Source organism: Babylonia areolata, chromosome 11 (genome assembly GCF_041734735.1).
Source record: "Babylonia areolata isolate BAREFJ2019XMU chromosome 11, ASM4173473v1, whole genome shotgun sequence".
Classification (NCBI taxonomy): domain Eukaryota; kingdom Metazoa; phylum Mollusca; class Gastropoda; order Neogastropoda; family Buccinidae; genus Babylonia; species Babylonia areolata.
The window spans coordinates 43,331,025-43,345,167 of NC_134886.1; the positions used below are offsets into that span (position 1 = coordinate 43,331,025).

Below are 14,143 nucleotides of genomic sequence, written 5' to 3' on the forward strand. Positions count from 1 at the left end.
ATGGCCCATGTCAATTGGAACAGTGATAAGGCTCAAGTGCTGCTGTTCAGCACTGCCATGAGTGTTCAATGTGATAAATGATGTTGTCATATCTGGAGTTTTTTGTGTTCATGTGGTGGTCAGAATTTAGTTTTCAGACACAAGATAGGGCGCATACAGGCGATAAGATGCAGGGGTCAGATTTGAGTCAAAACATAGCATCTTATGGGCCGAAAATCATGGTACTTTATTTTATAGGCTATAAGGTTATGCTGGGGTTTTTTTTCCAGTTTTGACCCATGTGCCTTGAAGCACCATGAAGTCCATAAAATACAGTAGAACTAATGTTTGATGGGCACAGAACAAATTAGGTTGTGAGTTGATGAGTTTGCTATCTGTTTCATAAGCACAAAGCACATTACTTTGTGAGCAGGTATGTTTGCTTCTTGATCATGTGTTCCATGGTGCTAGTAATTATGATTGTGTCACTGCGTGAGGTGAGGATCAACATGACACAATGCACAAACACATATTCAACGTGCTTTTTGCCTTGCTGTGGCCTTCAGAGATGCATGGAGGGACTCTTAAACATCTTGATTCAACTGGAGCCTGTTACAAAGGATGATCTAATGATGCGACAGTGACTTAGTGGAAATGAAATTATTTTGGGGGATTATCTCATAACAGCAGTGACCCAAATATTTGTGAAGAGAGCAGTGTTCAGATACCAGGTTGGTACGATGTGCAGGTTGCCAGGACGATGAATTCACCTGTGTGTCTGATTCACGCTGCATCCCAAACAACAGAGTGTGTGACCGCCGCAGTGACTGTGCTGATGGCAGTGACGAAAGAGACTGCGGTAAGAGAAACAGTGCGCCACAAGAAAATGGAGCGAAAGAGATCAAAAGAGAAATGATTGAGACTAATTTGTTACATAGGCACAGAACACAATACTTTATGAACAGATGCTTTTGCTGTCAGTTTCATAGTACTTTAAGAGTAGATAAGTTAGCTGTTTCATTGGAAAATAACATGTTTCATCGGCATAGAACACATTACTTTGTGAACAGATAAGTTTGCAGTCTTGTTTCATAGGCATAGACCACATTACTTTGGGAATAGATAAGGTTAAAGTCTTGTTTCATCGGCATAGAACACATTACTTTGTGAGCAGATAAGTTTGGAATCATGTTTCATAGGCATAGACCACATGCCTTTGGGAATGGATAAGTTTGCAGTCTTGTTTCATAGGCAGAGAACATATTACTCTGGGAGTAGACAAGTTTGGAATCGCGTTTCATAGGCGGAGAACACATCACTTTGTGATTAGATAAGTTTGCTGTTTCATAGGCATAGAACACATTACTTTGCGATTAGATAAGTATGAAATCATGTTTCATAGGCAGAGAAAACATTACTTTGGGAGTAGGTAAGTCTGGAATCATGTTCCATAGGCATAGAACACATCACTTTATGAGTGGATAAGTTCACTTCCAGATGATGTGTCCCACAGTTGTGCAGTGATTGTGATTGTGTGACTGCTGCAGGCTGCCGATCTGACCAGTTCACCTGTGAGTCAAGCCGAGAGTGCATCCCCAGCAGTAGGAGGTGTGACCGCCGTGAGGACTGCGCTGACGGCAGCGATGAGAGAGGCTGTGGTATGGCCTTGTTTACTTTGTATCCATCCTTGCTACTGTCCTTTGTATTGTATTTCTCTTTTTCGTCACAACAGATTTCTCTGTGTGGAATTTGGGCTGCTCTCCCCAGGGAGAGCGCGTTGCTACACAGAGAGTGCCACCCATTTTTTTGTATTTTTTCCTGCGTGCAGTTTTATTTGTTTTTCCTATCCAAGTGGATTTTCTACTGAATTTTGCCAGGGACAACTCTTTTTGTTGCCGTGGGTCCTTTTACGTACGCTAAGTGCATGCTGCACATGGGACCTCGGTTTATCGTCTGAATGACTAGGATCCAGACCACCACTCAAGGTATAGTGGAGAGGGAGAAAATATTGGTGACTGAACCATGATTCGAACCAGTGCGCTCAGATTCTCTCGCTTCCTAGGTGGACGCATTACCTCTAGGCCATCACTCCTTTGTGAACCTTCATTTTGATCTACCCTGGGATACTGTAGATGGCTAACTTTTGTTTGATTTATCCCTCAGTAATGATCTGTTGTGAACCTTTGTTTTCATTTATCCTGGGATACTACAGATGGCAAACCTTTGTTGCCATCTTTGGTGAACCTTTGTTTTGATCCCTCAGTAATGACCTGTGGTTAATCTTTATTCTTATCTGTTGTTTTTTTTTTTTTGTTTTTTTTTGTTGTTGTTGTTAATAGTAGATGGTTAAATTGTTTTGTTTTGTTTTATATGTGTCCCTCGATACGATCTGTGGTCAACCTTTGTTTGTATCTATACTGGGGTTATAGATGGGTATGTTTCTTTATCTCTTGATACCATCTGTGGTGAACCTAATTTTTTATTTTCCCTGGGATACTGTATATGGCTAGCCTTTGTTTAACTCATCCCATGGGCACCATGTGTTGTGAACCTTTCTTTTCATCTCTCCTGGGATACTATATATGGCTAGCCTTTGTTTAACTCATCCCATGGGCACCATGTGTTGTGAACCTTTCTTTTCATCTCTCCTGGGATACTATATATGGCTAGCCTTTGTTTAACTCATCCCATGGGCACCATCTGTTGTGAACCTTTCTTTTCATCTTTCCTGGGATACTGTATATGGCTAGCCTTTGTTTAACTCATCCCTTGGGCACCATCTGTTGTGAACCTTTCTTTTCATCTTTCCTGGGATACTGTATATGGCTAGCCTTTGTTTAACTCATCCCATGGGCACCATCTGTTGTGAACCTTTCTTTTCATCTCTCCTGGGATACTGTAGATGACAAACTCTTTATTTAGTTCATCCCGTGGATGACATAGCTAGTTAACCTTTCTTCGTCACTGCAGCAGCCATTGCTTGTGCCTCACCTGTTATTTGGCCATAGTTTATTCCATGGGATTTTGCCTCCATCAGTTCATTCTGTGGGTAGTATTTATGGTCAACATTTCTTTGATTTATCCCTGGATGCTGTAGGTGGTTAAACTTTGGCTAAATCCCTGGATATCCTGGTGGTTTTATTCAATTGGTCCCTTTTGGAATACCACGGGTGGTTAACCTTTCAGCTAAACTGTGACTTTTGGCCCTGAGATGTATCTTCTTCTTTAATGAAATAAGATACTGAATGATATGTCCCTGCTTACGTTTTCATTTATTGTTTGTTTTTTTCATTTACTTACTTATTTGTTTACTTATTTATTTATTGATTGATTTGTTTTGTTTATTTGTTTATTTATTCATTCTTTTTTTCTTTTTTTTCAGCTCCCCTCTGCAGAGAAGGAGAGCTTGAATGCGATGGTCGCTGTTTGCCTCCACAGTATATTTGCAATGGTCGTGCTGAGTGCAGAGATGGTAGAGACGAACAGAACTGCCGTGAGTTTCTCTGTGTATGTGCATTCGTGCATGTGTGTGTGTGTGCAAGGGAGGTAGAGAGAGGGTTGATGAGTATGTGCTGGTGAGAGGGAACTCAGTATTTGTAAGTTTAACTGCTTCACCAGGGAGGTTGGGGGGGGGGGGGGGGAGCTAGGGTGAGGGAGGGGAATGGAGGGGGTGGAGGCTTTATTACAGTGGAAAGAAGAGTAAGGTGGGAGGGGGGTGTTGTGTGGTGGGATGGAGGTGGTTAGACTGTTAGGGGGTGTGTGGGAGGGGGGTGTTGTGTGGTGGGATGGAGGTGGTTAGACTGTTAGGGTGTGTGTGGGAGGGGGGTGTTGTGTGGTGGGATGGAGGTGGTTAGACTGTTAGGGTGTGTGTGGGAGGGGGGGTGAGGGAGGGGGGTGATCAAGGGGAGATCATTCTTCATATTGAGTCATGTAAGTACACAAAAAAAGACAAATGCATGGAATAAATCTTTGCAGTAAGGAGAAAGCGAAATGGAAGACAAGGAAACTGCATCAGTAGCAGCCATTTAAAACTAAAACTGTTAACAGTTGCCATTGCCCCCTCCCCCACCCCTCCCCAAAACAACAACAACAACAGCAACAGTCAGTCAGTTCGGATATGCAGTCCCAAGGCTTTGCTGCGCATGTGTGTGTGCAGCCTCTTGTGATGAGGAGTTGGAGTTCCAGTGTGTCTCCGACGGTCGCTGTATCCCGACCGCTTACCGCTGCAACGGCCGTCCTGAATGCACAGACAGGAGTGATGAGGACAACTGTCGTAAGTGTTGTCTGACAATGGTGATAATTATGCAGTGATGAGGACAGCTGTGGTCAGTTTTATCTCACTACAGTGTAAATTATGCAGCGATGAAGATGGCTGTGGCAAGTGTGGTGATGACTAATTGATTTGTAATTATGCAGCGATGATGGTATCTGTGGTAATCTCTGTCAGATGATGGTATCTGTGGTAATCTCTGTCAGATGATGGTATCTGTGGTAATCTCTGTCAGATGATGGTATCTGTGGTAATCTCTGTCAGATGATGATAACTGTGGTAATCTCTGTCAGATGATGATAACTGTGGTAATCTCTGTCAGATGATGGTATCTGTGGTAATCTCTGTCAGATGATGGTATCTGTGGTAATCTCTGTCAGATGATGGTATCTGTGGTAATCTCTGTCAGATGATGATAACTGTGGTAATCTCTGTCAGATGGTGATAACTGTGGTAATCTCTGTCAGATGATGGTATCTGTGGTAATCTCTGTCAGATGATGATAACTGTGGTAATCTCTGTCAGATGATGATAACTGTGGTAATCTCTGTCAGATGGTGGTAACTGTGGTAATCTCTGTCAGATGGTGGTATCTGTGGTAATCTCTGTCAGATGGTGGTATCTGTGGTAATCTCTGTCAGATGATGGTATCTGTGGTAATCTCTGTCAGATGGTGATAACTGTGGTAATCTCTATCAGATGATGGTATCTGTGGTAATCTCTGTCAGATGACGGTATCTGTGGTAATCTCTGTCAGATGATGGTATCTGTGGTAATCTCTGTCAGATGATGATAACTGTGGTAATCTCTGTCAGATGATGGTATCTGTGGTAATCTCTGTCAGATGATGGTAACTGTGGTAATCTCTATCAGATGATGGTATCTGTGGTAATCTCTGTCAGATGACGGTATCTGTGGTAATCTCTGTCAGATGATGGTATCTGTGGTAATCTCTGTCAGATGGTGATAACTGTGGTAATCTCTGTCAGATGATGATAACTATGCAGGAAGTGCCAGACAAAAGAACGAAACAAACCAAAAATTATGAGGATAATCATGGTGTTTCATGTTAACTCGCTCTGGATGATGGAAGGCTATAGAATTCCTGACGTAAGGTAGCGTTCCGGATGACAGAACGCTATAGCGGTTTCCACAATTAAAAAAACTTTCCATTTTTTTCCTCATGGGTTAGCATAAAAATTGCAGCTACACCGAACATTGTGAATGTGTGGAGGGTTGAATGGAAAGTTTCTTCATGGGGTTCTGTAACTACACACTCGCTGGCAAGCCATTGACCTTGGTACTCCACATGACAAGCTAATCTGCATACATATTGAAAATGGTGTAACAGGTGATACAAGTGGAAAGTTTTGGAGCAAACTAGATGACGACAGCAGCTTTTTACTGCTGCTGAAGTGATTGAAATGCTTCAAACTGAAGGTTTTGACATCAAAAAGGACGATAAAGAAGTTGAATAAAGTATCTGCAGTGAAGAAAGTTACCAGCAAGAAGGTACTGACAATGACTGAGCTTCTGAGAGCTGTGAAGAAAGAGGGGGGTGGGTGTACACACGACATGAGGAGAGGGGTCAGTGGGTCAAGTACAGGGAGATTCATTCAGTTACTTTGTGTTTTGTATTTTTTGTGATTTTTTTCATGGCCCTAACAAATGGGTTCTGCAGGGGAAAGCAAGGGAGAAAACTATTTGTCCGGAGTGAGTCAACGTAAAGGCAACTTGAAACTGAAACTGAAACTTGACAGCTGTGCTGATATCTGTCTTTTCTTTTCTTATTTCATTTTATTTCGTTATCTATTTGCTTACATATTTTCATTTATTTGTAGATTTATTTACTTTTTTTATTCTAGTTAATTCATTTATCAATTCTATGACTTATCCATTTATCTGTTTGTATACCCCCCTTTTTTTCCCCCTCGAAGCCTGACTAAGCACATTGGGTTCTGTTGCTGGCCAGGCATCTGCTCAGAAGTTGTGGTGTGACATATATTGATTTGTCCGAACGCTGTGATGCCTCCTTGAGTAACTGAACTGAGCTGAACTGAACTGTGCTGATGTATGTCACAGCTGCGCGCATCCAGGTAGTGGTCAATCCCCAAAACCTGCGAGTGCGGACCGGCCAGACAGCCTTGTTCTTCTGTGAAGTTGTGGGCGTTGGCGGCCCAGGTGCCAGGGTCAGGTGGACCAGGTCTGGCAACCAGGTGAGGCTGTTGGCATGGACCTTACTGTGTTCAGTGATCAGTGAACTGTCTTGCTGCGTTAATGTCCTTCTGTGACAGGTGATGAAGTTCTGTTATAAGTGATATTGTTCTGTGATGTTCTATGACCAGTGATGTTCTATGACCAGTGATGTGTTCTCTGATGTTGTTCTATGACCAGTGATGTGTTCTGTGACCAGTGATGTGTTCTATGACCAGTGATGTGTTCTGTGACATGTTGTTCTATGACCAGTGATGTGTTCTGTGACATGTTGTTCTATGACCAGTGATGTGTTCTATGACCAGTGATGTGTTCTGTGACCAGTGATGTTGTTCTGTGACATGTTGTTCTGTGACCAGTGATGTTGTTCTATGACCAGTGATGTGTTCTGTGACCAGTGATGTTGTTCTGTGACATGTTGTTCTGTGACCAGTGATGTTGTTCTGTGACATGTTGTTCTGTGACCAGTGATGTTGTTCTGTGACCAGTCATGTGTTCTATGACCAGTCATGTGTTCTGTGACCAGTGATGTTGTTCTGTGACCAGTGATGTTCTTATGTGACCAGTGATGTTCTTATGTGACCAGTGATGTTCTTATGTGACAAGTGATGTTGTTATGTGACAAGTGATGTTGTATGACAGGTGATGTTGTTCTGTGACAAGTGATGTTGTTATGTGACAAGTGATGTTGTTGTATGACAAGTGATGTTGTTATGTGACAAGTGATGTTCTATGACAAGTGATTTGTTATGTGACAAGTGATCTTGTTGTATGACAGGTGATGTTGTTCTGTGACAAGTGATGCTGTTCTGTGACAAGTGATGTTGTTCTGTGACAAGTGATGTTCTGTGACAAGTGGTGTTGTTATGTGACAAGTGATGTTCTATGACAAGTGATTTGTTATGTGACAAGTGATGTTGTTGTATGACAGGTGATGCTGTTCTGTGACAAGTGATGTTGTTCTGTGACAAGTGATGTTGTTATGTGACAAGTGATGTTGTTCTGTGACAAGTGATGTTGTTCTGTGACAAGTGATGTTGTTCTGTGACAAGTGATGTTCTATGACAAGTGATGCTGTCATGTGACAAGAATGTTGCGTAGTGATGGTTGACTTACTCAGTGAGGTGTGTAACGTGTTAGGTGAGAAATTACAATGATTAGCACACCAAAGCTGGTTTTACAGTCTTGACTATCAAAGGTGTTTTTTTTCTCTGAGCATCCAGTTTGTTTTAAAACTGCACGCATCCACTGTGATCAGAATTGTCTTCTGCTGTCCATTTTCAGTACAGCACAGTGCATGATAGTCAGTTGTGTCTGATCATGACCACCAGAACAGCAGACGAGTCAACTGCTGTCCATTTTCAGTACAGCACAGTGTATGATAGTCAGTTGTGTCTGATCATGACCACCAGAACAGCAGAAGAGTCAACTGCTGTCCTCAACTTTGTTGACAACCCTGTTTCTTTATAAAAAAAAACCCAAAAAACAACAACAAAAAACCCAACCAGCAGTAACAGTGATGGCCTTGAGGTAACACGTCCGCCTAGGAAGTGAGAGAATCTGAGCACACTACTTCAAATCTGGCACAGTCGCCAGTATTTTCTCCCCCTCCACTAGACCTGGAGTGATGGTCTGGACGCTAGTCGTTTGGATGAGACGATAAACTGAGATCCCATGTGCAGCATGCACGTAGCGCATGTAAAAGAACCCATGGCAGCAAAAGGGTTGTCCCTGGTGAAATTCTGTAGAAAAATCCACTTCAATAGGAAAACAAATGAATAAACAGCTGGCAGGAAAAACAACAACAACAAAAATGGGTGGTGCTCTCAGTGTAGCAACGCTCTGTCCTTGGGGAGAGCAGCCCGATTTTCACACAGAGAAATCTGTTGTGACAAATGTGAGTAATACAGTACAATGCAGTACAATACAATCCAATACTGTTTTCAGCGTCTGCCTCCCTCGGCCAGTGACGACGGACAAGGTCGGCTGACACTGCGTAACGTAGCACTGGAGGATGCTGACGACTACATCTGTACAGTCTTGGATGTGCCTGGCAACTACCAGACCACCGCGCGCCTTCAGGTGGACTACAGTAAGTCCCGTGCAGCAGCAGCCTGTTTGTATGCACCCCTCACCCCCCACCCATGTTGGTTTTTACCCCTGAGTGAAATCTGGCTGTCCCCTGATTAACCTTGTGGTCTGTGTAGACAGGTCTGGAATGACCGTTGGGGGTGAACTTCAACTGGTAAGAACTGACCCCCCCCGGCCCCACCTTTCTAGTTGACTTTACCCTCCTCCTAAAATCAATACAGGCTATTGAAGTAGACCTGCCCCACGTTTTCTTCCATTGAGTTGTAATGGAGAGAAGGGGGTGGAGGATGAGGGGTCAGTAACAGTCAGTCCACAATGATCCCCCTTCCTGCTTCACTAGCTTCATTAAACCCATAGAAACAGGGTAATTTCTAAATGGAGGGGGGGTTTTGGAGGTGGGGGCAGGGTGGGGGGGGTATCTTCACTGGCCCTAAGTGACCCCAGGGGAGCCATTTGAGGCTAGCCTAGAATGATGCCAGGGTAAAACTCAGCAAGGGGGGGGGGGGGGTTGTTTGAGACTGATACACCCTCACTTTACCCTCGTTCCCAGCTGAACGTCTGGTGGAGCAGTGGCCCAGTTGTAATGCGCCACACTATATAAAAGGGTAGTTCCTGGAAAAGTTCTGTTATAATTTGGTAAAATACACTTGCAGACAGTTATGAGGGGACTGAATCTATGGCTTGTGTCTTGATGGAAGGTGGCAGTATGGTGAAGACACTTTCCTGCAATCATTGTGCATGTTGGTATGGGTTCAAATCCCGGTCTCACCCATCCTTCCAAGTTCGAGCAGAAAATCAGTGTGAGCATATAGTCCCCATGTGCAGCACACACCTGGTGCATTGAAAAAGAACCCATGGCAACATGAGTGTTGTCCTCTGGCAAAATTCTGCAGATGAAGTCCACTCTGATAGGTACACAAATCTATCTGTTTATCTGTCTGTCTGTCTATACATATATGTATGCACCCGAGGCCTGACTAAGTGTGTTGGGCTATGCTGCTGTCAGCAGGCATCTGCCTGGCAGATGCGGTGCAGTGTAGATGGATTTGTCCGAAGGCAGCGACGCCTCCTTGAGAAACTGAAACTGAAACTGAAAGTGGATGGACTGTTACAGTCGGGCCACCCACGGAACAGCCTCCTGATGGCCGCTGTCGTCAGGACGAAGCCACCTGCTCCAACGGACAGTGCATACCTCGCGACTACCTGTGTGACGGAGAGCAGGATTGCTCCGATGGCTCTGATGAAGTCTCCTGTGGTCAGTGCTTCGTGTGTGTGTGTGTGTGTGTGTGTGTGTGGGGGTGGGTGTGTGTGTGCTTTTCTTCCTGCTTTTTGTGTTTGGTTGTTGTGTGTTTGTTTGAAGTGTGTTTCTGTTAAACGTTTGTGTGATGTGTGGAGAGTGTTTCTGTGAAGTGTTTGTATGAAGTGTGTTTTTTTTTTTGTCTGAAGTGTGTTTGTGTGAAATCTTGTGAGAAGTGTTTGTGTGAAGTTTGTCTGTGGAGTGTGTTTTTGTGAAGTGTGTTTCTGGTAAGTGTTTGTGTGATGTGTGTTGTGTGACATTTTTTTTTCTGCGAAGTGTGTTTCGGTGAATTGTTCTTGTATGAAGTGTGTTTTTGGGAAGTGTTTGTGTGACATTTGATTGTGCTGGTGTGTTTGTGTGAAACGTTTCTGTGAAGTGTGCTTCTAGAAAAAGTGTATGTGATGGTTGTTGTATGACATATCTTTGTGTGACATGTGTATCTGTGATGTGTGATCCTTTGACATGTCGTTTGTTGCTGTGATACGTGTTTCTGTGACGTGTTTTAGTGAAGCGCGTTTTTTGGAGTTCAGTCATTTCATGTTGATCACGTTACTTTTTCAAGGTAGTGGTTTATTGTGTTTGACTGATATTGATAATGCTTTAATGCTGGTGATGCCTTCAGCAGTGGTTTATTGTGTTTGACTGATGTTCATAATGCTTTAATGCTGGTGATGCCTTCAGCTGTGCAGCTCTCTCCCATGACCAAACCAGGTTTTAATTACACATACTTAACCATGACCCACTGGTGCAGACTCCAGCAGGGGTCTGGATTCCTGTCCTGTCCAAACTGGTGGTGTGTCCATCGAGATCGATGATGACCATCGTTGTCATCCAGATGGGGGATGGGGGGAGGGTGGTGGTGGGGTGGGGGGAAGGATGCTCATGAATCTATCTGTGAGTGCGCAGATGGCTGAATAGTCCAATCTGCGCACGAAATGTTCGCTGACAGTTGGGGCAGACAAAGACAGGCATATCACTGTCAGGGAGCTTGTTTGCCCGTGACTTTCTGGCCTGCCTCTTCTGAACAGCTGCAGCAGTCCTGTTGGCCTCGCACAACCTGGCGCCTTTGTGCACAGCAGCGCGCCATTTGTCACGGTCCACTGCAGATTCCTCCCAGGAGTCAGGGTTGATATCAAACGCTTTCAGAGAGACTTTCAGGGTATCTCTGAAGCGCTTCTTCTGACCTCCGTGTGATCTCTTCCCTTGTTGCAGCTCGCCATAGAAGAGCCTTTTGGGCAGCCGATGGTCTGGCATGCGCGCCACGTGTCCAGCCCAGCGAAGCTGGGACTGCATCAGGATGGTGAAGATGCTGGGAAGGGTGGCTTTTGCAAGCACCTCTGTGTCAGGGGTCTTGTCTTGCCACTTGATGTTCAGTAGCTTCCTGAGGCATGTTGTGTGGAAGTGGTTCAGCTTCTTGGCATGTCGTTGGTACACTGTCCAAGTTTCGCAGGCGTACAGTAGTGTGGGGAGAACTACTGCTCTGTAGACCTTTAGCTTGGTCTCAAGACTAATGCCTCTTCTGTTCCAGACATTTGCATTGAGTCTACCAAAAGCTGCGCTTGCTCTTGCAATCCTGACGTTCACTTCATCGTCGATTGTCACATTTCGTGACAGTGTGCTGCCAAGGTATGTGAACCGCTCCACCGCACTGAGTCTCTGACCGTTGACTGTGATGTTGGGCTCAACGTAGGGTTTCCCTGGGGCTGGCTGATGGAGAACTTCAGTTTTCCTCGTGCTGATGGTAAGGCCGAAGTTCCTGCTGGCAGTGGCAAACTTGTCGACGCTCAGTTGCATGTCAGCTTCAGATCCAGCATTGAGGGCACAATCATCAGCAAACAAAAAGTCTCTGATGATGTCTGTCATGACCTTCGTTTTTGCTTGAAGCCTTCTGAGGTTAAACAGCTTGCCATCTGTTCGGTACTTTAGGCCGATTCCAACATCGCCATCTCTGAAGGCATCAGTAAGCATTGCAGAGAACATGAGGCTGAACAGCGTTGGAGCCAGGACGCAGCCTTGCTTGACACCATTTGTGACAGCAAAAGGAGCAGATGTTTCACTATTGTCCTGGACTCGAGCCTGCATGCCTTCATGGAATTGGCTGACCAAGGAAATAAATTTCCGAGGGCATCCGTACTTGGCCATGATCTTCCACAGTCCCTCTCTACTCACGGTGTCGAAGGCCTTAGTGAGGTCGACATAGGTGGAGAACAGATCAGCATTTTGCTCCTGACATTTCTCTTGCAGCTGCCTTGCAGCAAACACCATGTCAGTGGTTCCGCGCTCTTTCCGGAATCCACATTGGCTCTCAGGCAAATGACCTTGGTCAAGGTGTGCTGTGAGGCGATTAAGTAGGATCCTGGCAAGTATCTTGCCTGCGATGGAGAGCAAGGAAATGCCCCGATGGTTATCACAGGCTTGCCGGTTCCCCTTTCGCTTGTACAAACTACTAGTCCGCTGTGCGGAGAAATCGAAAGAAGCTGCGGCAAATAGTCTCTGTTGGTTGTTACCTCCCTTGTGTTACTGGAAGCAGCGTCCTCTTTTCCGGCAGCCATCTTGGATTTCCTGACCTGTCCTACATGACCAAACCAGGTGCTTGGACTGGTGACCAGTCACAGAGCTTAGTCTCTGACCTGAGATAGCAGGTGTAATTATTATCATTATTTTATTATTATTATTATTATTAGCATCCATATCAATCCCAAAACAAAGAAATGAATAAAAATCTAACTGTGTCGATGTCTTCCACAGACCAACCACTGCCTTGCGAGCCCAACGAGTTCAAGTGCAACAACGGTCGCTGTGCCTGGAAAATCTGGCGTTGTGATGGTGACAACGACTGCGGAGATGGTTCTGATGAATCCTACTGCCGTAAGTTGTGTGGCGTGTGTGTGTGTGTGTTTCTGTGTGTGTGTGTGTGTGTGTGGAAAGGAGTATGAGTGTATGTGTTTGTGTGTGTGTGTGTGTGTGTAGGTGGGTGGATGTGTGTGTGTGTGTGGATAGGAATATGAGGATATGTGTTTGTACATGTTAATGTGTTTGTGTGTGTGTGTGTTGATAGGAGTATGAGTGTATGTGTGTGTGTGTGTGTTGATAGGAGTTTGAGTGTATGTGTTTGTGCATGTTTCTGTGTGTGTGTGTGTGTGTGTGTGTGTGTGTGTCCTTGGGAAAGGCACTTTACTCCGATTTTCCTCACTCCACCCAGGTGTGAATGGGTACCTGACTTTGTTTGGGAAAGGTTTAAATGGCGAAAGGAAAGGATTGGGCCCCGCCTTCCTATGACACAGTGGATATGAGTTTATTCACTGTCCAATGGTGATAAAATGCTGTTGGACCTGTAGCCTTAAAACTCATCTTTATTTTGACATGTGGTTTCACTGTGTGGTGCACCTGTGTTTTGACATATGAATTCACTGTGCTGTGAACCTTTATTTTGACATGTGGTTTCACTGTTTTGACATGTGGGTTCACTGTGCTGTGAACCTTTATTTTGACATGTGGGTTCACTGTGCTGTGAACCTTTATTTTGACATGTGGATTCACTGTGCTATGAACCTTCATTTTGACGTGGTTTCACTGTTATGACATGTGGATTCACTGTGCTATGAACCTTCATTTTGACGTGGTTTCACTGTTATGACATGTGGATTCACTGTGCTGTGCAGCCACCCAGCTTCCAGGGGAGAAATGCCGCATGGACCAGTTCATGTGTCAGCGTGGCGACCAGTGTGTGCCGGCCAGCTACCAGTGTGACGGAGAGTACGACTGTCAGGACAGATCTGATGAGATTGGCTGCTGTGAGTGTCCTTTTGTTCCTTAAGTCACAGCGTCTGACTCTAGAATAAGACAAAGACATGCTCTTTGTTAATGAGGGTAATAGATGAGCAAGGTGTGTGACTGTCAGGAAGAGGTGAAGAGATTGGCTGCTGTAAGAGTTTTCTGGTTCCTTAACAAAGGTCATATGACTCTTAGGTGTTCTGTGGTTCCTGAATTAACAACAAATGACCCCAAGCCAAGACAAAACAAGACAAAACATATGGCTCCTGAATTGACAACGTGTGACTCTTAAGACAAGACAGGACAAATTTTCTAGACTGCCAGCTGTGTGTTCTGTGATTCGTGAACTAATGACATTTGACTCTCTAAGAGAAGACAAGATATTCTTTGATAACAAGGGTTCCTGAGCGAATGACGCATGACACTCAAGTGTTTTGTCGTTAATGAATCAACAACATATCACTCATAAGACAAGACAAATTCTCTGGACTGCCTGCTGTAAGTGTTTTTATTGTTCC

The 14,143-nt window shown here is 44.5% G+C and overlaps 1 protein-coding gene across 14 annotated transcripts in view; it reads left to right on the forward strand.

Moving 5' to 3' along the window:
* LOC143287757 (basement membrane-specific heparan sulfate proteoglycan core protein-like) overlaps window positions 1–14,143 on the forward strand; it is a 310,798-nt gene that overhangs the window by 170,501 nt on the left and 126,154 nt on the right. For all 14 annotated transcript variants that reach the window (XM_076596017.1, XM_076596019.1, XM_076596022.1 and 11 more), the window contains 9 exons: window positions 728–838; window positions 1,527–1,637; window positions 3,362–3,472; window positions 4,136–4,252; window positions 6,332–6,465; window positions 8,411–8,555; window positions 9,669–9,809; window positions 12,600–12,719; window positions 13,514–13,645. In XM_076596017.1, the coding sequence (XP_076452132.1) occupies window positions 728–838; window positions 1,527–1,637; window positions 3,362–3,472; window positions 4,136–4,252; window positions 6,332–6,465; window positions 8,411–8,555; window positions 9,669–9,809; window positions 12,600–12,719; window positions 13,514–13,645 (1,122 nt within the window). The remainder of the gene's footprint in view (window positions 1–727; window positions 839–1,526; window positions 1,638–3,361; window positions 3,473–4,135; window positions 4,253–6,331; window positions 6,466–8,410; window positions 8,556–9,668; window positions 9,810–12,599; window positions 12,720–13,513; window positions 13,646–14,143) is intronic.